Source organism: Aspergillus fischeri, genomic scaffold (genome assembly GCF_000149645.3).
Source record: "Aspergillus fischeri NRRL 181 1099437636245 genomic scaffold, whole genome shotgun sequence".
Lineage (NCBI taxonomy): Eukaryota > Fungi > Ascomycota > Eurotiomycetes > Eurotiales > Aspergillaceae > Aspergillus > Aspergillus fischeri.
Window position 1 is genome coordinate 1914010 of NW_001509773.1, and position 23386 is coordinate 1937395.

General features: G+C 51.7%; 9 protein-coding genes across 9 annotated transcripts, besides 3 other annotated features; 4 read left to right on the plus strand and 5 right to left on the minus strand.

The window, feature by feature from the left end:
• Positions 1 to 198: 198 nt before the first annotated feature.
• NFIA_108100 (alpha/beta hydrolase) lies at positions 199 to 1698 on the minus strand (the record flags this gene model as incomplete). Its single annotated transcript, XM_001267213.1, has 5 exons — positions 199 to 263; positions 328 to 1125; positions 1199 to 1399; positions 1453 to 1526; positions 1589 to 1698. The coding sequence occupies 5 exons, from the start codon at positions 1696 to 1698 to the stop codon at positions 199 to 201; spliced, it is 1248 nt and encodes a 415-aa protein (XP_001267214.1).
• A 490-nt stretch (positions 1699 to 2188) lies between these two features.
• NFIA_108110 (uncharacterized protein) lies at positions 2189 to 4856 on the plus strand (the record flags this gene model as incomplete). Its single annotated transcript, XM_001267214.1, has 2 exons — positions 2189 to 2472; positions 2573 to 4856. The coding sequence occupies 2 exons, from the start codon at positions 2189 to 2191 to the stop codon at positions 4854 to 4856; spliced, it is 2568 nt and encodes an 855-aa protein (XP_001267215.1).
• Positions 3210 to 3677: a mobile genetic element.
• Positions 3262 to 3296: a microsatellite.
• Positions 4251 to 4279: a microsatellite.
• A 199-nt stretch (positions 4857 to 5055) lies between the features above and the next one.
• On the minus strand, positions 5056 to 7104 carry NFIA_108120 (TLD domain-containing protein; the record flags this gene model as incomplete). Its single annotated transcript, XM_001267215.1, has 2 exons — positions 5056 to 6932; positions 7056 to 7104. 2 exons carry the CDS (start codon positions 7102 to 7104, stop codon positions 5056 to 5058), a joined length of 1926 nt encoding a protein of 641 aa, XP_001267216.1.
• Positions 7105 to 7723: 619 nt separating this feature from the next.
• On the minus strand, positions 7724 to 9350 carry NFIA_108130 (glycylpeptide N-tetradecanoyltransferase swoF; the record flags this gene model as incomplete). Its single annotated transcript, XM_001267216.1, has 3 exons — positions 7724 to 7921; positions 7987 to 8770; positions 8854 to 9350. The coding sequence occupies 3 exons, from the start codon at positions 9348 to 9350 to the stop codon at positions 7724 to 7726; spliced, it is 1479 nt and encodes a 492-aa protein (XP_001267217.1).
• Positions 9351 to 9996: 646 nt separating this feature from the next.
• NFIA_108140 (tetrahydrofolate synthase) lies at positions 9997 to 11726 on the minus strand (the record flags this gene model as incomplete). Its single annotated transcript, XM_001267217.1, has 3 exons — positions 9997 to 11403; positions 11503 to 11634; positions 11709 to 11726. 3 exons carry the CDS (start codon positions 11724 to 11726, stop codon positions 9997 to 9999), a joined length of 1557 nt encoding a protein of 518 aa, XP_001267218.1.
• A 582-nt stretch (positions 11727 to 12308) lies between these two features.
• On the minus strand, positions 12309 to 14546 carry NFIA_108150 (putative phosphoinositide phosphatase (Sac1); the record flags this gene model as incomplete). The annotated part of the gene is made up of 3 exons (XM_001267218.1): positions 12309 to 12485; positions 12550 to 14285; positions 14339 to 14546. The coding sequence occupies 3 exons, from the start codon at positions 14544 to 14546 to the stop codon at positions 12309 to 12311; spliced, it is 2121 nt and encodes a 706-aa protein (XP_001267219.1).
• A 748-nt stretch (positions 14547 to 15294) lies between these two features.
• Positions 15295 to 16224, plus strand: NFIA_108160 (Rab family GTPase; the record flags this gene model as incomplete). The annotated part of the gene is made up of 5 exons (XM_001267219.1): positions 15295 to 15364; positions 15438 to 15457; positions 15518 to 15544; positions 15616 to 15807; positions 15877 to 16224. The coding sequence occupies 5 exons, from the start codon at positions 15295 to 15297 to the stop codon at positions 16222 to 16224; spliced, it is 657 nt and encodes a 218-aa protein (XP_001267220.1).
• A 910-nt stretch (positions 16225 to 17134) lies between these two features.
• Positions 17135 to 19201, plus strand: NFIA_108170 (MICOS complex subunit MIC60; the record flags this gene model as incomplete). Its single annotated transcript, XM_001267220.1, has 4 exons — positions 17135 to 17248; positions 17318 to 17423; positions 17481 to 19090; positions 19157 to 19201. The coding sequence occupies 4 exons, from the start codon at positions 17135 to 17137 to the stop codon at positions 19199 to 19201; spliced, it is 1875 nt and encodes a 624-aa protein (XP_001267221.1).
• Positions 19202 to 19799: 598 nt separating this feature from the next.
• NFIA_108180 (uncharacterized protein) lies at positions 19800 to 23279 on the plus strand (the record flags this gene model as incomplete). The annotated part of the gene is made up of 1 exon (XM_001267221.1): positions 19800 to 23279. The coding sequence occupies one exon, from the start codon at positions 19800 to 19802 to the stop codon at positions 23277 to 23279; it is 3480 nt and encodes a 1159-aa protein (XP_001267222.1).
• Between the last annotated feature and the right edge of the window lie 107 nt (positions 23280 to 23386).

Below are 23386 nucleotides of genomic sequence, written 5' to 3' on the forward strand. Positions count from 1 at the left end.
GAAATTTAGCGGCAAAAAAGATAGTCCTAATCATAAGTAGCTTATGGGTTCTTGTATGTATTACTGAACGTCTCCCCCCTCCCACAAGTATCATGGTCTTACTGATGGCGGTAGATGAGTGGGTATATAATGGGACAGATTACAGAAGCTGACTGTCAAGCTATTTCCGGAGTCGTAGGGGAATATCGAGGAGTACCTTTACTCCTCGAATGCCCTGAGCACAGCAAGAGCAGCAGCGGAGAAAGTAGCCACACGGTTATGACCTAGAATGTATCAGCTCAGTCTCTCCCGGTAGAATAAGAACATCGAAACGAATCTGCGACATACCACCGTAGCCTACACGTTCCCATCGAACCTTCTTCACGGCGTGCTTCCCGGACCTGTTCTCCCAGATCTTCACCTCGGTTGGACCACCCTCTTCCTTTTTCTGGTACGCAAGGGTGCCGGGGGCGTCTTTCTGGTTTTCACCTGTGGCAGCAATCCAGACACTACGTCCTTCGTACCAGGGGATCTCGACATCATTGAATGCATGAATGATTGCGAGATCCAGATCTTTGCTGTTGTACCCTGCCTTCGCGTCTTCCTCAGCTGACGGTCCGACGCCTGTCAGGCGTGCAAGACGAGCAGCCGTGTCCCAGTGGTCGAGGATATGGCTCCTCACCCATCTTTGTATGCGAGGGTACCCAAACAAGGGAGAGAGCATCGGCGGCGTAAGACCTTTGAAGCTGTAGGATTCGATAAGATTTCGCAGGTTGCTGAATGATGCGAGGAGGACCACACCTGCGAACGGTTCGGGGTCTTTAATGGCGGGTTGGACAGCTGCGGGATCTGGCGATCCAAATGCATAGCGCTCAGCGACTGCGGCGCTCACAGCTGTTCCCAGGCTCTGTCCCGCAATGACAATCCTGGAAGGCGGGACGTTCAAAGGACCGGCGCTCAGGAAATTGATGAGGGAGACACCGTCGGTAATTAGGCCTTCTTCCGTTGGGGAGCCGGTGGACACTCCGAACCCACGATAGTCAATTGCGAAGACATGGACGGGGTTGGAGGGCGTTGACAAGCCCAGAAACATGCGATAGATTTCAGGTCTCTGAGCGGAGCCGAGATGCGCGGCATTGCCGTGGACTGCAGTTGAACAAAGATTAGTTAGTGTGCATCTTTTGATTGTGTCGCAAGGCGAAGAAATCAGTGCGCTTACAGTTGACAACTACTCGAGCGTTAGGGTCGTTGGCTAGAAATCTGAAAGCTGAGGTTCGGGTATAGTCTTCAGCTGGACCAGATGGCTCGTTTGCGTTCAGTTCCTCTTCGTGCTCACGGCAGAGGTGTAGAGGGAGTAAATGCCAGCCATAGATTGTCTCATTATCGGGGGTAACCAGATTAAATGGTTGGACCTGTGTTTCTGGCCAAGTCAACAACGACCACTTCATGGATAGCTGGGGCGTTTCCACGTACTCAGGAACCCAAAGCGCTCGACCTGGTTCACATCCTCCCACAGAGCAGGGTTGACTTTGTTCGCATACAGGGCGCTATCCGCATGGCACCAGAATCGTTAGCCGCGTTTGTAGAAATATAGATAAGCAAAGCATACAATCTTTGGACATTGGGCCATGTGAGCGCGCAGATGAAGCTCACATAAACCAGGCCTCCAGCGGCCAGCGTCCAGTAGGCCTTTTTGAAGATCGGTTGTAACTCAACCATTGTGAAGTGGGATCCGATAGCCAAATCCTATGAGCACGCAAGCATATCTCTCAATATGAGCTTCCGAAAGAAGAGAGCAAAGTACGGAGTATGCGAGCGATGCTCTAAAAGATAGGAAGCGTACCTCGGAGATCCACCAGATAGAGTCGGAAAGATAAGCCTTTGATGGGGAGAAATATTATCAAAAATTATCAGGATAGATAAATGACCATTTTTATGTCCAAAAGTCACTGTGAAACATCTGTACAACGGGAGGAAGAGCGCAGCATAGAATGATGGAGTAGTGACACCCAGCACTGCAGTAATCTTAGAAAGCAGCGTGATTTCATCGCTCGTGGTTTCTCTGCGTTCCTTTTTCTTTCTTCTCCGCAACTCACCCTCGCTCGCTTCTTTCATCTCTCCCCTGCAGTCACTTACAGAACCGTCGGAGATGCTTTTGATCTCCTCTAGCAAGGTTCTTCCTCGACTGCCCCGTGTGTGATAGCTCAGCATGGCTGAGAAGCGCAAACTCTCCACCCGCGACCGTCGCGAGCCTTCCGCGAAAAGACGTCAATCTGAAGCCGCACCTCAATCTCAGGCTCAACAGGGCTCTTCTTCCAAGAAGAAAGGTTCTACACCGAGTGTTGCTCCCACGCCCCAACCTCCTCCGCCTGAACCAGAGGTCATCGAGAAGCCCCTGCCGACGAAGATCAAGGATGGAGAGGCTCTCCCAACGCTGTGCGCGCCGCAGCCCGCCGACCTTTCATCCAAAGAGTATCAGTCAATCGCCGAGAGGTGCGTTCTTCCGGGTTTCATCGAGTGCAGTGCCTTCGCATTGTGGTTGCATCTATTTGAGTGCGGACTTAAACTGACGCGGTTTCTTTGTCTCCTACAGTGCTGTCCTTCTCGCCTCTCTGGAACGATCGAAGAAGAAATGGCTCAGCGACGGCATTCTAGAGCGATACTACACCAAACCCAAGAAGTCCAAAAGAGAGCAGATTGAAGGCAAAAATCCCCCCAAGGAGTCCATGCTGAAAGTTGGACCTTGCAACATCGCGATTGGGCCTCACCTTTTCGATGCTATGCTGTACACCGTCAAAGATCCTAACGCTCCGCCACCGATTCAATACACTCCCCCCCAGCGGCCGATGGTTCACTATGGCCATCCCAACTTCCAGCAGTACCATTCCTATCCACATCCACCACCATCTCAACAGTCGCGCCAGCCCGCTCATTACTCCCCCGCCCACTCGGCTTCGCCACAACCAGGTTACCCCCAGGGCAGCCAACATCCGCCTCCACATCCCGCGCGAACACCCACTCATCCACCTTCTCACAATGCTCCTCGTCCCCCCTATACCCCTCAGTCAGCCCAGCGCCCGCCTGCGTCTCAACATGCACAGCCCCCTCAACCTCCAAAGCCCAGTCCGGACCCGGTCATTCAAATGCTTGCAACGCGAGCTGCTTCAGACCCCGATCTCAAGGCGCTGATGAGAGTGGTTGCTAGCAGCAAGGCGTCTCAGGAACAGCTTCGAGCGTTTCAGGCTCATATTGATGAACTGAATGCGATCATTCGTGCGAGAGAGCAACAGCAACAGCGACAGCAACAACAGCAACAAGGGCAAGCTCCAGGCAGTGCTCAATCGCAGACACCGCGCCACACGCCGCAACCTGCACAGCAGGGAGTTCCACAGCGACAACCTCAGCATTCACCGCTGCAGAATTCCCAGCAATCGCAATCTGAGCAGCCGAGTCAAAAGCAAGGCCCGTCGCAGGCCCAGCCAGGCTCGACCCCCCAACATCGGCCGCAATCACAATCACAGGCTAAACCGCAGCCGCAGCCGATGCCAAGAGTGGAAGTTCAAATTCCCAAGCCCTCTCCAGCGATGAAGTCTGCAGTACAGAATTCCAGCCAAACTCCGACCAAGCAACCTCAAACACCCACTGCTCAGAACTCTAATCCTACTCCTCAGGTCAAACAGGAGCCGGGAACGACTGCGACCAGTCGACCGCCCCCTGGTGGAGTATCTAGTCCTAGTATTGCGGTAGTCCCGCCGCCCCCTCCGGGCGCAGCTTCTACTCCTCACCAGCCAAATTCGAGTCCTGCAGTACGGCCAATGAACCAGCCTCCTCCGAACCACACTCCAGCACCGCGTCCAGGTGGCCAGTATCCGCCATTCCAAGGCCAGTCTCCTTCAATACAGTCACGTCCACAGCAACACGGGTCTCCGGCCTACTATCGTCCTGCTCCTCCCCTGCCTCCTCCTAGGGTGGGCTACAAGTCGGTTGTCTTTGAGTTTACCTCACCATTAACTCCCTACGGAAGTAGCACTTCAGGTCATGCAGGCTCAGGAGACCGGTATTTGTTTCCGGAGTACTCTATTTTGGAATGGCTTCCTGGAGGAAACACGGTTCTAGCGTCCTTCTTACTCATTCGGAAGGTGGACCCCAACACACCGTTCCCCATAGAAGATGCTTCAGTGACGACCACATCCCGAGCCAAGGGCAAGTCGACCTCCAAGTCGAAGAAAGCGGACAAGAACAAAGACAAGGCAGCGGAAGGTGGGGAGGGCAAAGAGAAAGACAAGAAAGAGAATGACAAGTTCGATGAGGGCGCTAAGGAGAAGGACAATACTCAATCTTCTAGCAATCAGGATTCCGCTACGGCCGCTACTGACTCGGCTAAAGGATCAGACAATAAAGGCAGCCAGAAGGCTCAGGCGGAAACTCCGAGCAAACCAGACTCCGACAAATCCAAGGAGTCGAAGGAAGATGCAGACAAGTCGAATCTTAAGGAGTACTACCAGCCCGTCACGATTCGCATCTACAGCGCCAACCCGAAGTTCCTAGAGCCTCTGGCACGGGTGGTCAAGACACCAGACGAGGTGCGCAAGTACATGAATGAAGTAATGGACCGCGCAGAACGTGCCCCCGAGGGATTCCTGGCCTTACGTCTTCCGCGCGAGAACAAGGATGAACACGAGCCCGAGGCCACGAGAAAAAGCGGAACTCCTGCTCCTGCCGCAAATTCAGGCGCGCGCAGTCGGTTCCTAAAGAGTAACGCTGCGGATGAGGAATCAGAAATCGAGAACATCAATGGACTTGTCGAGGAGGAAGAAGAAGAGGAGTTGAAGGACTTCTATGGGCCCCCGACTGGTCTCACGCCTCTTAGAGTATGAAAAGGAGGTTTATGGCGAGTATTTAGCTCGCATAAATCATGTATTATATATTCTGTTTGCTGTACCTCTGTAGCATCAGAATTCATGAAACTCAGAATCAATGCTTTGTCCATAGCATGGGAACTCTCTTCAAGTGGACTATTCAAACCAGGACTCGCTATGGATCATGCCGACAAAAATCATTGCCCGGGAAGTCGTATTAAATACTTCCACCCCTTTGTCCAGGCCTATCACCAATCAACCCAGCAGTCTCCAGAAGCCATCGCGCGCCCTCCATTGCAGAATCCCCGGCTCCGGCCTTCAGATTCAGGTTTCGTCTCCGTTCAGCCTCACGAGCTTCAAATTCCCACTTCGCCCGCTGCAACTCAACTGCACTCTGCCTCGGCTCTGCTGAGGATGCGTCCGACGGCTCGGGGACCAATCCCCATATTTCCAGAGTGTAGATGTCTATCTGTTTTTTAACTGTTTCTTCCGACATTGATGTAGTAGCTGGGGGGAGGAAAACGCCATTATGACCGATGGACGACATATAGAAGGTTGCAGAGTCGAGACTCGTGTCAATGGTCAAGCTGCCTGCTCCAAGAGGCGTAGGTGTCAGGAGTTGACTTCGGGATGGAGGTGGAACCTGGCATCCAATCGCTATCCCCGTACTGGTGGAGAAGTATGCTACGGGGGCGTTGGGCTTCTGCACGGAGGGTGAAGGATTTCCTTGCAAAAGCTGGTGCTTTGGCGAAAGTTCAAAAAGACAGGGCAAGGCTGAAGAGTCAGAAGGCTTCGTTGAAGAATGAGACAATGGTGCAGATTTCCAGGGCTGCGGAAGGTACGCTCCCAGCGTAACCATGCCCTCTCCATGTTCGGATGGTTCAGAGACAGCACCCTCGAGGAGGAGTAGTGTGCCAGCGTTCCATGTGAGCACGTTGTGAGAGAAAGAGGTTAATGATGAACCGTGCACAGCTGTTGAGAAAACAGGATGCAGGCGCATGTTGCCCCGGAGTAGATTCACGTTCGAGGTAGGAGAAGGCAGGAAGAATGAAAGATGAGATACAACACTCGGCTTGAGGATACTCGATTCAAAACTCCCGGGAAGCATAATTGTCGATGGAGAGGGTCCTGGACTATCTGATGGCTTTTCAATTGTGTCTGTTACTATTGCGTCAGATCCACTCTTTTTGGTCATGTCCAGGTTCTTGCTGAACAGAAGATGTTCGAAAAGGGGCGTCAAGGGATCAAAGAGATATGGTAAAGCGGTTGAAGTAATGTTTGCAAATGATCGGTAACTGATACCACCATCGGAGTCTTCAGTACTGAAGGCAGCCAAAATGGTATCAGCCTCTTTTCGAACGCTCTCCATTCGAGCCTCGTTGAGGTCTGAGGAATACGAAGTCACAGGCTCCAAAGTCTTCAAAGGTGCAATGACAATCAAGAGCATCAGAAGACGACGGAATGTAGCGACGGATATTCGAGCTTCATAAACCTTCTTATCGATACGAGAGTCGTGCTTGAACACGTCAATAGCATCCAACGATTCCAAGGCCGCCAGGGCGAGATCATCATCATCCTCATCCTCATCCCCGTAGTCATCGTTGGCAGGCGCATCGACCTCAAAACCTGTTACATGCGATTTGACAGCGGAAGAATCATCTGTCTCCTTACGTACATCCTCCGCGCCTGGAGACGCGCCGACATCACGCCTCCCAACGTCAGCGAGACTTCCGAACAGAAGCTTGATGCGGTCCTTGCGCGCTGGTCGTAGAACTTTCCCATACCGTTCTGTTAGCAAGACTGCAACCTTTACCATTGCCTCGAAGGTCAGAACACTCGGAGCCAATGTATTCTGAAAGGGAAATGCGCCCAAGTATGAAACCATCCGGAAGATCACCGGTCCAGCATCAAGCGGACAATGAGAATCGCTACTGTCAGGGATACCGAGGAAATCCGAAAGGATCTTCTCGTTCCAGTACTTCATGCCCCCTTGATCTATTGCGCGAGAAAAGAAGTTATCTTTGAAGTGGGTGAGCTCCAGCGGAGTGAAACATTTGGTCGCGAACCGCTCAGCCAGCACATGGCTTAAGTGTTCTGTTTTTGCATTAGATTGGCTCAAATCTGCCTCTCTTCTGGTGCCAATTGTGTCGAGGAAGTGTACGTTGCTAGAAGTGGATGCAATGGGGAAGGCAGAATACGATGATGGTCAAGACTAACCTGGGGTCCCTGCGTGGCCCGGAAGTTCAGTCGACTGGCCGACACCCATTTTGAGCAGGTAAATAGAACAAAGGATATATCACAGAATGTAGCAACCTTCAATGCAGATTCCAGTGCATACAGTCGCTTGATTGATGCACACCTCATCGGCCCAGTCGAGAAAGGGTAGAATGGCTGCTGGACGTGGTGGAATGTGGAGTACTCCGTACTTAAAGAGGAATGGGAGTTTACGATGACAGTCAGCTTCAGGCTGCAGAGTCGATGGCCAAGACAATATTATTCATAGTTATCCATATCTGGAGAATCAGATAGAGTCCACCCGGCTAATCGGCTGGATGAACGATATGCTGTGTTGATGCAAAGGACGCACCAGAGAGTCTGGACCTTCCAAGTGATGCAGACGTCACGGAAACGATAATAATGGGGTTGCCTTGGCGCCTGGGGCACTCCACTACATGACAGGCCGCTGCCCCAGGCATCATCGTTGCCATGAAAAGAGATCTACATCCAGACATCACTTTACTCACAGGTATGATTGGAGATGGGGTTATCGTGAGAAGCAATTTTAATGATATTTACCACACTCAAATTCAGCTCACAGCGAGAAATAGGTATAAGATGCGATCATCAACGAGCACAAGAGGCATGGTCCATGCGGTGAGAAGGTTTTACAGCATAACAATGCCAACGCCTCCCATTCTCTTCTCATCCGGCAGGTTCTTCTCGTTAACTCCTCCAGGAACAGGGGCGGTGCGATAGTTGTAGAGGTAGAAGTGAAGCTGCCCATCGCCAGCTCCAAATTTGAGTTGCTCGAGGAACAGAGGGTTATCGTGAAGTGTGAGTGCGTTGAACACATCAAAGTGCGCCTATCAAAATAATGTCAGCTTCGTAAGTCAAACTGAGAGAAATGGCAGTGGATTCCTGTAGTTACCTTCTTGGCCAGGATCAGAGCGTCATTCATCAGCATCAGCAGACGCTCTTTGAGAGCCTTCATGTTATTGGTGAAGGCTGTCTCTGTTGCATAGTAGTACAGGTAAGCAGCACGCACATTGTCATGCTTGGGGTTCTGAATGACGGTGGATTCGAGATTGTAGAAAGAGAAGAAGTCGGTGATCTTGTGCGTTTCAGGGTCCTCTGCCACGTATGCCCAGACGACCTGCTCTTTCACTGTCTCCGGCTTGTGCACGAGCCAATGGTCCACTTCCTCCCGTGTAAAGGCCTGGTTCAGCGCAAACCGCGACAAGTATCGTTGCAAAAGATCATGCACGGCGTCGATGTCTTTGGGTTCCATGGGGCGAAGACCGGGGGTGGAGGTAGTGCTGGGAAGGTGATTCTTGGTGATCTGGCGCGCCTTGGTGGACCCGGCAGGGAGAGGAGAGAAGCCGACTTCGTAAAGCTTCAACCAGTCCAAAGGACGGTGGTAGTAGCGGCATGAGCTGACAGGAGTGGGGAGCACCACACCCGCAGTGTAGATGGCTTGGTAAATGCCATTGAGGTAGCAACGACGGGTAATTTCTTTGATGAGAACAGGGGTCAAGCGCTTCGAGCGGAGCTTCTTGTGGATGCAGAGGAAATTAATCTCAACGACCTTGAGCTTTTGATTGCGCACACTGATCTCTGTCGGGACACCGCAAATGGACGCTACCAGTTTGCGCGACTTCGTAGCGCGGACACCGACGTGCCATTCCTTTTTCCAGCCAGGCGACATAAGAGCCCTAAGGTCAAATTGTTAGCGCTCAATAATCCACATCCTCCCAAGCCGGTGGGAATCGATCCCTCCGCCACGTTGTGCACCCACCAGTGTAGGAACGACTGCGAATATCTGAACCGGAACATGGCATTGTCATCCTCCACGTAGTGATACGTCAACAAATCCCACAGCTCCTGCAGCTCAGTCTCGTTCGTCAGGTCGAGTGTCGCCCATTCGAACCCTTCAATCAGCGCATCCGGTTCCTTCGAGACCTTCTCAGGATCAATGATCTTGATGGGGCCCCCAGTATCGGTACTCGTCTCATCGAATCGGGGCACAGGCTGCGTCTGCCAAAACTTGTACGAAGCCATATCCTTCTGGTTCTTTCCGGAAACCGACAGACCCGTCAGCAGTTCGGCAATGTTCATTTTGCGCATCGCCTCCGCCGCCTTCTCTTTGTCCATGCCGGCCATCTCGTTCCTGAGAGCGGGGTTGTTTTCCAACAGCGACTCCGCCATCTGGGGGGTTATTTTCACCGCGCCGTCTTTCTTTTCGGAAGACTGGCCCTCGGGGGCCTTGCCCTTGCGATCCTTAGAGTCGGACATGACCTCTGGAGTGTGGAGAGCGAGGAGGGGGGTGGTTGAATTCGAGGGCGCGAAAGATAATGGATTTCGGGAAGGTTTTCAGCGACGGCCCCACGTCACAGTCTTAAGATACTGATAGTGGGAGACGTTTCGCGGGGGGCCACAATAATCGTTCGAGTCGCGTATAGATTAACTACAAGCACGGAGGTAAAATCAAATGGTAGCGAATATGAATTCGGATCAAGTGATACGTATCCTCTTTAAGGCATATATTACCTCATTTCATAGGTCTTACAGCCCCCTACTATCTACTTTAGTTCCCATGTGCTTATCCTTTGAATGGACCTCGGGAAAGAAATGTATGACATGAGCGTCAATCCTTCTCGAGTTGACTCGGCTACAGAGGAGGAAAAGTTCATATTGTAGCAAATCGCTATGCATTATTCATGTTCATTTCAAATAATGGACCAAATTATCCACTGTGGGCACGATTTAGAAGGAGAGGTCTTGTTGAAAACCTGGCGAACGCCTCCTGGCCAGAAGAGTATGATCCTATACGAGACCAAAGAAAAAAATTTCATATGGGTATCTTCGCGATGTTGAAAACCTTTTGACAGGCAGAAAAGATGCGGATCCTGAGTAATGTAATGAGACGTGACGGTGGCCTTTATTGTGGACCAGGTTTGGTCTCGATAACGTCGAGAAAACCTCCAACCAGATGTAAGCTGCCCGTGACAAAAGTCATGACAGGGGCCTCGTCATGGCCTATATGGCCTCTCTCCTGTCTCGCAAGCTCCCGAGCAAAGTCAACAGCCTCCTCGATAGTGCCAAAGACCTTAACTTCCGCCTTGGGATCGATGGAATTCCATTTCTCAGCGAGGCCATTTTGTACCCGCAGCCTTTCCACATCAGATGCGTTAGTGTTCATGCTTACGAGGTCCGGCCGGTACCCGGCGTCCTTGTATGTCACGTTGGTGCAGAAAATCGCATGGGTAAATGGGCTCTCCGACCCTAGAGCACTTGAGAGGGTTTCATGGAGCGCTTGGGCAAGAGCATTACTGTCGCGAGTTTGTTGGTTGAAGATCAAAAGCCTCAGCTTCTTCTCAGCTGCAGCGCTCGATGATGAATTAATCTGAATCTGGGAAGCGAACCATTGGCCAGCCAGTTTGATGCTCTCCAATGTATGACCGCCATCAATGTACCATGTGATGTCTTTCTCACTTCTGGTCTCGCATCGGCCGCCCAATCGAGCCGATTCCAATCCCTTGCGAAACTTGGCTGGTAGAGGCCTCTCCATAAAGTCCGAAGGGATATCTTCAAGTCCCAATTTTGCAACGAACTCGGCGGCAGTAGCTACAGCCAACGATGCATTTGTATATTGAAAGTCGCCGGCAAGGCCAAGCTTGAGCTCACTGCCGCTATGAAGTTCACGGTGCCCCGACACAATCTGCAGCTGCGTTCCCTTCTCCTGCGCACGCTTGTGTAGTACTTCTTCCGCACTGGGGGGTTGGGGTGAACTGAAAACCTTCACGCCTGGCTTGATAATTCCACCTTTGTGCCAAGCTATCTCCTCTATTGTGTTCCCAAGCAAAGCGGTATGATCGATCCCGAGGCTTGTAATGGCAGTTGCAACAGGCCGATCAATCACGTTTGTGCAGTCGTACTCCCCACCGATTCCGCACTCGATCACTGCGGCATCCACACCTTCACTGATATAAGTATGGAAAGCCATCAGTGTCAAATAACGGAAGTATTGTGGTTTCGTCTGTGGATCTGAAGGGTTCTCCCCCGCCACTCGAGCAGCCTCCTCCAAGCGGTCCCATACCTCGAAAAAGTATTGAGCGAACTTTTCCTCGGAAAGCGGGGCATTATCGATTTTGATGCGCTCGCGGGCAAATCGCAAGTGAGGGGAGGTATACAACCCAACTTTGGTGATTTTTGGGGAAGAGCTTTCCGACTCGGGTGACTGCGAGACAGTATATTGGGAAAGAATAGACGACACAAAAGCTGAAGTTGAACCTTTGCCTTTCGTGCCCGCAATGTGAACGAGATTCAGTCGGTCCAAATCAGAAGACTACACATTTTTATAGACATTTCGTCAGTACATGGCCATGCGTGTTTTAGGTGAGCAAGGCTCTGCCAAAATAATATCAAAGATGGGATGAATACGCACCTTGTACCCGATGCGTCGGAGCCACTCGATGGTCTCCGGAATGGACCGTAAATTCATGTTCTTCCTGTCTTTATTCACCTGCTGAATGGCGGCGAAGTTACTCTGCAGCAAATTCAGCGCCGAGATGGCAGCCTAGTCCTGAGATCAGCATTATTGGATCAATGGTGCAGGGTCATGGACACAATGACCGCCAGAGCGTTACTTACATCATAGTTTCGAGCCATTGCGGATGATGAGCAGGACAAAAAGCGCAGCTGATTACTTCTAAACGGGAAGGAGAACATGAGAAGTCTCGCATCAGAGCTGGATATAAAAAGCCCTCCTGGAAGGCGGGGGAAGCACGAAGTAGAGAGATACGAGGAAATTATGTGATTTATCTTTTTTGTAACCTGTAAGACCGCGGGTCTCCGACGCTCGGAGATTATTTCGGGACTTCCTTATCAACAGCATCACGTGGGGTCAGTCAATTCTATCCTAATCAACACTTTTCGAATATAGGCGAAGAATAAGTCTGCAGTGAAGGTCCAATTTAATTATATTTAGAGCATGCGGGCCACCGAAAGTACCCTAAGGCAAGACTAGGACGCAATATGCACGCAAGGCAGCCCATATGTAAACACATCTGGCTGGAGGAGAAGCTTTGAACCATGAATCGAATGGTGATATGAGAATAACCTGAAGTAATAAAATATTTGAAACAGAAGAAAATCGCAAACCGCTGTCTAGCGTAGAACTACAGAGGGGCATATGCCATAGACATATAACGAATAGGGAAAAGGCGACGATTGTAGAGAACAGGGCACGAATCACTCAATCCTGGTTTTACCTTCTTCCAAGAAAACCAGGCGAGCATTGCTGTAACCTCTTTGATGCCTTCTCGCAGGGAGGAATTGTCCAACGATTGGGTCGGAACGTGCTTTGATGAGTGCATCCTGATAGCCTTCGGATCCAGCCGTAGGAGTATTCAGTTTTGGCCAGTTGACCTACGTGACCAGAATGTTAGTGACAAATGACCATGCCCAGCGATGGTGTAAAGGTCAAACTTACATAGAGCATGCCATGCGCGAAGATGAAGCGTGCGCACCAGGCCGAAACAATCATCCAGAAAAAGACGAATATGCGGATAGGCCAGACGGCAGAGTCCGGCAACCGCCTCGTGAAAATGGAAACAAAGATCATGAACAGGCCTGCAGCAAGGATGTAAGGGATTGACTGGATGATCAGCGGCCTGCGGTCAACGAAGAGCTGGATGTTGCCAAGAGCAGAATCAGGAGGCAGATAGGTGCCCAAGAACACATCAAACCCATCTTGTCTGGGGCCGTCCAGGAAGTTGTTGCGGATATAGCGGGTGATGGAATTACACAGATCCTGCACCATTCCAGCCCGGGTTCTTTGACCGGTGCGCGTGAAGTCCGTCTTGAGGGCTCCTGTGCCAGAATAGGCTTTCGAGACAACATCCGCATTATCAGCCCAAATGTTACGAAACAGGTTCTCAAACTCCCGATCGTCATTAGCTGCTTCGCCTGGACGAAGGACTCCTGCGTCCATGAGCTGCCGCGACACAGCCCATCGCCCAAGCATACTCTGCACCACATTCGTCCGGTCAAGGCAGTCCATGCAATTGGTCCGGACGACGCTTGACTGAAGGGACCGAATTTCTAACAATCCGCCAGGGGCACCGGGATCCTCAACGCCACGGAAGTACCCGCCTCGTGAGAGTCCATCGACAAGACGTTCTAAAAGCAGCTCAGCACGATGCCATCTCAGGCCTTTGGTCTCATTGTGGAAATCGAAGTAAATGTAATGCAGGCGGTCCAGTTCTTTTTGCCTCTGGCTGGGCTCTACCACATGGACTTTCTCGGAAGTGTTTTCATCGGCCTCGGTGTCCTCAATCGACGAAGACACCAATATGCGTACCAGCTGCTCATAGGCCTCCTTCACACGCTCCTCCCTGCCTTTTTGGTTGACAAGATTGACCATGTAATTCTCGCCGTAAATTCTGATTTGCTCCGAGAAATGCTTGCGTGCAGCATCAACAGCTGTCTCCACTCCGCGAACCTGAAGTTTCGGTATGTACTTGAGGTTGTTCACTTCGGCCCAGTATACGGGTACACTTCCTCGGGTCTGGACGAAGGACATGACCTGCAGATCCTGGCCCGAGCCACCGGATTTATCCTTGGTCATAGACTGTCCCGGCGCAAAACCAGAGAGCCCTCCCGCCGCATCATTAAGTATCACGATCTGTTCCGTCTCATTATAGTTCGAAACATGGCCGTGCTCGTCTATGCCGCGCGAGAAGTATCTGGTCCCACCACGATGCCTAGACCTCCTGGTGATAAGGGCAAAAGTAAATGATGTTGATTTGACCCTGGCCGGGGTAATACGGAGCATTCCAAATATGACCGGGAGGATGAAGGGGTCGGCTCCGGGTTGTGGGCCGTAGCGCGTACCGGTCGCATCATGTGCCCCGAGACTGAAATCTATCAAGTCCGATTGAATGAAGCGATTCCAGAAAAACCGATCGTCAGCGCGCTTCCACAGGGGAAGGCTGGGATCACTTTGCGATTGACGCTGGAAGCTGTTGGTAAGATCCAATGCGTAGGAGAAATACATCGGTCCAGTTCGGAGCAATTCTTTCAACAGTGCCAGGTAGGTGTCTTCATCATGATCGTGCAGTGGACGCTCGCGGAGGGGCAAGAACTCAGTGGCGGCGACCTTGTATACCATGTGTCCGCGAAGTCTACCCATGGGTTGGGCTTTTGTTATGACTATAATGTATTTGTCTGCGACAGTTAGCATAGAAACTGAGATAGGACGTAGATGACATTTAACCTACCCAGTTTGAGCTTGATCATACCCAAGATACCAGCGATGCTAGATATGCGTTTCGCGCCGGACAGGGTACCATCCGCAAGTCGCAGGTCGCCGGTTGGACGGTCGACAACGAGCGTCTGAGCATTAGGTGATGATGGAGAAGTGAACGCATAATGAGAGGGAGAGGCGTGCAGGTTGATGTCGCGAAAGGGTAGCACAGAAGGAGCCATTGTCGATGTCTCCTAGTGTTGAGGGGGTTTAGACTTGAGAGGATATGGGTCGGTCAAACTAATCGGAAAGAAGGTTGCGATAGCTTGAGTTTAGGAAAAGGGAATGAAATGAATATCAACGCATAGTGCGTATGTATCTTAGAAAGGAGAATAGTAATCAACCAGGAGAAGGAGAGACTGAAAGAAGAAGGCTGGAGATGATTTTCCCAGCGAGAAAGGGAACAATCGTTGAGTACTAGATAGCACTATGGTTGATAAAGTCAGGTACCGTGTGCTCCGTCCATGCCAAATGATAAGGCCCACCCTCAAACCTGAGGTACCTAGGCAAGACGCAAGAGAGGTAAGGTATCTTACACGTACCACCGTACTGCGAAACCAGAGGTCGCAAGTTGTATTATTATTACAACCAAGGTAACTACTACAGGCACGTAGGACTAACGTTATTACGTTCTTATTGGAAGCGCCACACCGCCCCGCAGGTTATTCAGTTGCCTTAGGCCCTGAAAAGCCAGTTGTGGCTGACCCCCTTCGTCATCTGCTTCTGTCCCAGACTGCTACAGACAAGACTTCAGTAGTAACCTTACCTTACCAGCAGCCCGCCATCAAACCTCCCCGGTACCCCGATCCCGCCTTCATCAACTCTCAAACCATCTTTCAGAACGCTCTTGCCTCATTCTTATACCACTTTATCTCGGCGCTTGAATTCTAAGATACATCCTGAGTCTGTGCTTCTCCCAAATCAGTCATTATGGCCTCCAGAGCGCCAGCAGGAACCCGTCCGGGTGCTAGATTCGCCCAGTTCAAGCTTGTCTTGCTTGGTTAGCTTGCCCTTTCGTTCTCTCTCGCTGCATTTGTTTTGAGTTACATTACTGACGTCTGTTTGATTTGTAGGTGAATCTGCTGTTGGAAAGGTTAGAGCTCTTTATAGTCTCTATTGGTGTTCTTTCGGTCGCTGACATCTTATCCTCCAGAGTTCGTTAGTGCTAAGATTTGTCAAAGTGAGCTTTGTCCTTCTTATCCTGGTGCCTGTTGGCTCATGGGGACAGCCTAGATCTAACGGATATCATAGGATCAATTTGATGACTACCGAGAGTCGACGATCGGCGCTGCCTTCCTGACACAGACCATTTCGCTGGACGAAAGCACAACGGTCAAGTTCGAGATATGGGATACCGCTGGTCAGGAACGATACAAGTCCTTGGCTCCAATGTACTACAGGAATGCGAACTGTGCTGTTGTTGTCTACGATATCACTCAGGCTGTACGCGCCCCGATCACCTTCTCTACTATCAGGCTACTTTGAAAACTAACTCGGGCAATTGGCAAACAGTCGTCGCTGGACAAGGCAAAGTCATGGGTGAAGGAGCTGCAGCGACAGGCGAATGAGAATATTGTTATTGCCCTCGCTGGCAATAAGCTGGATCTAGTTACAGAACATCCCGACAAGAGAGCCATTCCGACTGCTGATGCTGAAGCCTATGCGCGTGAAGCCGGACTCCTTTTCTTCGAAACATCTGCGAAGACTTCGACAAATGTGAAGGAACTATTCGCCGCAATCGCCAAGAAACTCCCTCTCGATCAGGCGGGCCCGCGCAATCTGCGCACCACTCCTCGTCCCGGTGTGGACTTGCGACCGGAAGCACCTGGCACGCAGGGTGCCGGAGCTTGCAACTGTTAATTGCCGAAATCTCTGCCATCCTCCTCAAATTCCCCTACCGAGATCCAGATTATTTTCCCGCTTCAACTTCTTGTGCCTAGATATGAGAGGTCCGCATCTTCCTGTCTTAAGTTTGACCAAGTGATGCCGGCCTTGCTTCGCAATATTTTTTAATGGTGTTTCAGTGACTGAGAAATAGCTTCAGATGGAATGAACAATACTTTGCGCTCCTGCCTCTGTCTTCTCGATCCCAGCGAATCATCCGCCATCCTTGGCTGCGGAATCCGCACTTCGCGGCAGGGTCAATTTGGATTTGGCTCTCTAGATGCTTTGCGATAGGGCTGTACCTCCGCTACGTCACCTTATCTTGTCTTTAGCTGTTTCTGGTTTGAATCCGGCGTCTGCATTCTCTGATGGGCTGAGTTTGGTTCTGCACTTGTCACTCTTCGCTTGTCTTTATTCAATCCAGGTTATATTAGTATGCTATGCTTATATAATTCGCATTTCAACACCTTGTTCGAAGATTGACACTTGAGTTGATCACAGTGTGCTTGATTTCGCATTAACGTCGAAAGACAAAACGCGCAGCTTGTAGCCATTCAATGCTCCATAAGAAGGCACATTTCCAACGGAGCTGTACTAAGAAACAAAGAAATTATTGTTACCAGATGTAGTTACTCAGTTCATAACGCAAAATGGTTGCATCATTCTTCGCCCATGATTCGTAGCACGGAGTAACTATGTAGTTGGTGGCAGAATTTGGGCGGTGCGACTCTCCAAAACCAAGCCACTTGGTTATGGCTGTGCAGGGCTGTCGGAGCGGATCGTAAAAGCATCATCTCAATTCCGGTCCGCGTTTTCCCTCTTGCCAACATCAACCCCCTCTTCTCAATCCGCCTTCAGCGTCTTCCTCCTCTGTTGTGCGGCCGCCATGCTGCGCTCTTCTTTCACACAGAGCCGACAGTTGCTCCTGTCTCCAGCTCGCTCACGGACAGCTGCGCAATGGCTGCCGAAAGCTGGAGCAAGCAACCGCCTTGCTGGCCAGGTATGACGACAACCTACCCTCCTTGATGTGTTCGGGAATACGTGCTAATATCAATGGCATCTTATACAGAGATTCTTTGCTGATGCCAAACCTCCCGTCACCGGTGCACCTACTCCCGCCTCCCCTTCTTCCGAATCACCTATTCCTCCAGAGAGCGTCCCCAAGCCATCACCAGGTTCGACTCCCGTTATCCATTGAGGTCATTGATAGTTCCAAGGGCTAATTAGTGCAGCTGCTGAGGCTCCTCCCCCTCCCCCGCCTCCCCCTGCTCCTGCCCGTAAGACCGGGCGATTTCGAAAATTCCTTCTCTACTTGATTCTGACATCTGGATTCGCCTACGGTGGCGGTATCTTTTTGGCGCTCAAGTCTGACAACTTCCACGACTTCTTCACGGAATACGTTCCTTATGGCGAGGACTGTGTTTTGTACTTTGAGGAACGTGACTTCTACCGCCGCTTCCCCAACACATTGAGAAACCAGAACCGCGCCCCCAAGGATGAGGGCCACACGGTCACGATTCCGAGCAAGAGCGGGCTTTCCTGGAAGGTTGCAGACGAGGAATCTGGAGCTGATGTGTCACAGAAGGGCCCTCATATGAGCGCACTCGATAATGGCGAGAAAGCGCAACTCAAGCCCGGCGCAGCGAAGCCTGAGGAGAAGGTCGCCGCTGTCGAGAAGGCCAAGGCCGAGTCTGCTGCCAAGGAACAGAGCTCTGATGATAAGAAAAAGGTGCAGGAGGAACCCAAGAAACCCGCGGCTCCAGCAGTGACGCCCATTGAATTCGCAACTGTCAGTGAGGGCGATGAAGAGGTCGTGCAGGAACTGGTCAAGACTTTCAACGACATTATCACTGTCATCGGCGCTGATGAGAACGCGCACAAGTTCTCTGGTGCTGTCAACAAGGCAAAGGAGGAGCTCCGAACTATTGGCGAGAAGATCATCGCCATCCGCAATGAAGCGCGAAATGCTGCCCAGGAGGAGATCAAGCAAGCCCATGCGACTTTTGATGAGTCTGCACGAGAGCTGATTCGTCGCTTTGAGGAGGCACGTGCTCATGACGCTGCTCAGTATCGGGAGGAGTTTGAGGTCGAGCGCGAGAGACTCGCCCGTGCTTACCAGGAGAAGGTCAACACGGAGCTGCAGAGGGCTCAAGAAGTGGCTGAGCAGCGCCTCAAGAATGAGCTGGTTGAGCAGGCCATCGAGCTTAACCGCAAGTACCTTCACGAGGTGAAGGATCTGGTTGAGCGGGAACGTGAAGGTCGTCTAAGCAAGTTGAACGAGTTGACCGCCAATGTCAACCTGCTCGAGAAGCTTACTACCGACTGGAAGGAAGTGATCGATACCAACCTCAAGACCCAGCAGCTCCAGGTTGCTGTGGATGCCGTCCGCTCCGTCCTTGAGCGCTCTACCGTCCCCCGGCCTTTTGTCCGTGAACTTGTTGCTGTGAAAGAGCTGGCTGCCGGTGACCCGGTCGTTGAGGCTGCTATTGCATCGATCAACCCAACTGCTTATCAGCGTGGTATTCCTTCGACGTCTCAGATCATTGAGCGCTTCCGTCGGGTGGCCGATGAAGTGCGCAAGGCAAGCCTTCTGCCCGAAGATGCTGGCATCGCCAGTCACGCGGCCAGTCTTGTCCTGAGCAAGGTCATGTTCAAGAAAGACGCCGTCGCGGGCAGCGACGACGTCGAAAGTGTCCTCCTTCGTACCGAGCATTTGTTAGAGGAAGGTAACCTCGATGACGCTGCTCGTGAGATGAACACCCTCAAGGGATGGGCCAAGATTCTGAGCAAGGACTGGTTGAGTGACGTGCGTCGGGTGTTGGAGGTAAAACAGGCCCTGGAGGTAAGATTATGACCTTTCACTTCATTGTTTCATTTATACAGATGGGCTGACATATGTATTTTGCAGGTTATCGAGACAGAGGCACGCCTCCAATGCTTGAGGGTTGAATAGATAAAAGAGTAGCGATCCCTTTCTGTTTCGCGTATATGTTCCTGTAGTCTATGGAAGACTTGTACCTTTAGTGGCACTTCTACGTTCTTAGAATCAATCTAGATATTCCGTTTGTCTAGATTTTCGACCCGTGCTTATAGGGTTCCCTTCGTTGATGTCGTCTTTATGAAACGTGGATATAGCTATATATAATGTTTGTTCTGTTTGGATATCCACGTGCAGTTCCAAGCCGTTGACTCGCATGGCTGATCGACTGAATGTCAACCCGAATGTCTTGCATCTGAAAGTTGTGGCGGAATATGCCACTTTATTCTATCTTGCCGCTATGTTCTTGAGTTGAGCAAAGATTGAAGTCGGCGTTTGCGGTATCTTCTCTCAATAATTCCATGACTTCTCCACCACGTAACATACACCTCCTTACTCACTCCGCGGGAGTGACCCGGACGCTCTCTCATTGATGTTGAACAGTCCGGTGATTCCGTTGAATCGCTGCTTTCAGTGTTTATATCTATTTTTGACACATAGTGATAACTTGGCATCGAAACCTGCTGCCTAACTCGGATCTAATGGCGATTCGTATCGGCGGATTTCCACACGAATGACCGAGGGACGAGCAAGCGGCGAGCTGGAGGGCAGCACGCTCGGCAGCAGCTCGCGCGATGGAGACAGGGCCAGACGCAGTCAACGAAGGACAGCGAGTTCGAGCTCATTTCTCGTCGATTCATCGTTTCTATCCAAGTCAAAGAGCATACGGACCAGCTCTCATCGGCCGCGGCGTTCGGAATCGCATCGCAACGAGAAGCGTGGCGCTCCCGAGAGCGATATTGCAACACCGAAGAAGAGGTCACGGTTTCCCTGGAGTCGTAATAGAGAGTCGCTGGAAGGGTCATCGGTGATTGCTGGTCCCCAGGAGGCTGCAGGAACGGAAACGTCTGGTCCATCGTCCGCACAGCAACCTCCACCGTCGGAGCCGCCGCCAACTAGGACGGACAATAATGAGGCTGCCCCAGGTTTGGATAGGGATTCACTCCAGATTGTTAATCTGGCTCTGAACTTGAGTGAGTCCCGGAGGAGAAATAACCTCGGTCGATCCGTCTCGGCTCGCCTCCCAGGGGCTGGGGCGTCGGTTCCCTATACTGATAGTGCAACGTTGACTACGAGCGCCGGTCGTGGATATCCAGCTCTTCATACGCGTCGCGATTATACTCAACCGGGGATCAGTGACCGGGCCACACCACCGCCTGGTGAATCAGCCGTGAATCCATCATCCGTACTGGATTTGCTACCTAATGCTGCTGGAGGAGAGACCTTGCCCCAGGCATTCTCAACAAGTACGCTTGCTCGGGCCGATAAAGCCAGGCGTCATTTTGAGCTATTTCATCTCTATTTGCGTCTACTCCCTTCGCTCCCGCCACTGAGACATCATGGGACGCAAGATGCCACAGACGCCTCATTAGCGTCAAAGGGTAGCCTTCCTCAGGCGCGAGACTACAATCCTCTCCAGGCGATTCGGAATCGGAAAGTCCGGTTCCGTGAGAGACGTCCGATTGATCTAGAATCGGAAGGTTGGTATGACGTTGCAAGGGTGCGTGAATGGGTGAACTCGGTTCAGTTTCAGTATGGCGACAGAAGTCACCTGCCTTCTGAATGTCTAAAGCTGCCGCCATTTGAACGAGGCCAGAAGGATCCGCCACGAGAAGAACCCGATGACCCAGATCTGTTTGCAGCGTCTCCTCCTTCCAGCTTAAGGCGAGTCAGCCGCACTAGCAGCATCAAAGCGGCTCGCAGGCCAAGGTTTGACTGGACAATCTCTCCGGCTGAGCTTCTGGCTGATGCTGCATGGGTTGAAGAGGGCCAGAACAAGAGCAAAATGGTGGACAAAGACGGGAATCTTTTGTTTCCGGACCCAGCACAGTTGCATCCTTCTGGTGACATGCCACCTACATCTGCCCAGGCGCATATGCAAACCAAGCCGCCGTCTGCGGGCGCACGACACGCGGATTCTGATACGTCTCTCTCCAATGCGCATCCTGCATTGGGAGCTGAATTCAGAAGCGTCAATCGTGGAAGGCGACGGCACAGATATCATAGTGCTGCACATGGTTTCCACAGCAGAGGTACTTCACTTACCGGCATAGGCACCAAGGAGCGCAAACTGGGATTACGGTCAAGTAGCTCTTCGAGTGTCTCCACCACTGGTGAAAGACACTCGTGGTATCGTCATGCGGACAATATAGGTGGATCTGCCGCATCAAAACTTACTCGAGCTCAGAGCTCGCGAGTAAACTCCTCTACCACTGCCCCAGACGAAGAACATGGCCTCAATACAGGACCGCTGCCGTCTCAGACTTCGAATACTCAACCAATGTGGGCCAAATTGGACGAGCGAAGCGGCTCGTTGTCATCCGCCGCAAGTCGTCAGGATCCTTTTTCTACTGGCACTCCGCCTGTTTCCCTTGGATACTTCCCTAGCATTGCGTCCAACTTGTCTCCTCCTTCAAGTCGCTCACCGTCGCCATCCAAACGACAAGTTGCTCACGGAATTATTGCTCGCCATGCGCGAAGCAAAAGCCGCTCACGCCCCCGGGAGATCCTTGAGGACAAGTTGATCTCTGCGACGGATACTGCCGATAATCTACAACAAAATATGTCTGATGCCGCACATCGAGCTGGCAAACTCGAACCAAGCCCAATTCCCGATCATGTGTCTCCATTGTACCAAGCTGACAAGACACGGACCCACACGCATGCCCGCAAGGGATCATTCCAACCTGAATCGCGGCTGCGCGGAATCTTTAAAGGGCCAGGGAAAATTGCAGAGATCGTAGGCAACGAGGTCTCAAAAATGGGCGACCTGATAATGAAGAAGGACGATCCAGCTCATTCAAGGACTTCGTCATTGGAGACAGCTCTTCCCTCTGAGGATAGTGCATTAGACGAGGGCGAGGAAGCGAAGGGTGAAAAGAGATCCGGGCCCAAGGCCCTTCTACGCCGACTTCCGACATTCTCAGATGGAACTCCTCGCAAGCATCCCGAGCGTGGCAGCGCGAAGAGTCTTTTGCAGTCAACTGCGGCTTTGGCGACTCCATCTCGACGGACCGAGCAAGAAGAACAGCGTAGAGCTTCGGCCCTGGATAGTCCTATAAAGCAGGGTCCGGATGCTCCACTGCATGATGCACAAGTGTCGCAGACGAAGAAGCTCGGCGCTTCAATGCTACAAAAAAATGCACACATTCTGGCGGAGAAAATCGGTGATGGCCGAAGATTTGAGCCCGAGTTCCACGCGATCCGGAACCAGATCGAGAAAAGGCAAATTAAAGATCCATCGGTTCCTTTCAGCATGATCCGTCCCCCGGTTACGGGGCTTGCGCAAGCAGAGGTCTCGGCTGCAGATCGTCCTCAAGACAGGCGTTGTGGTGCGTCAGGTCAGTCAAGGACATGGAGCATCTCCAACCGCAGCATTTCGACTTCGGTGGACTCCGGGATCCCGGATCGAAGGGAAATCGAGCGTACAAGGGCGCTTCTTCTAGCATCGGGTATCAAAGCACGGGAAATCACTCGCCGGGCCGAATCGATACGCAGTCCGCCGCCAGACTTTCTACAGAAAGCCTATCCCGACTCCCCTGTGCCCCAGGTCATCCGCCTCTATGAATTCGATGTGGCGGCTAAGGGACTGCTCCGGCGATTAGAGACATCTCATGACTCGTTTCGGCGAACTGTGGAGGGTTTCCCTAAAGTCTCGGGCGCTTTGAGAACGCGGTTGGCGCAGCTGGAAGACATGGTCAACCAGACTCTTGCCCCGCGCGTTCGAGCCCTGGCAGATGACGCCGAAAATCTCAGCGTCGAACTCAACACGACAAGCACACTTGCCGTGAAGCAGTTGAGCGACAAACTCGACAAGGGCATCCGGAAGCGCCATCGGCGATTGCGCTGGCTCCGCCGTACAGGCTTTGTCATGCTTGAATGGGCGCTTGTTGGGATGCTGTGGTGGGTGTGGTTGATTGTCATGGCCTTCAAGGTCCTTCGCTATATCTTCCGAGGAGCAATTTCGGGCATCCGGTGGGTTCTGTGGTTGTGATGCGGACATTTGGTTCTTCTCTTTTCAGTCTTTCTACATACTTGTAATACTTTGAGTCGTGGGCTATCTGCCACCGGCTCCTATTTCCTTCTCTTTCATTAAGAGTT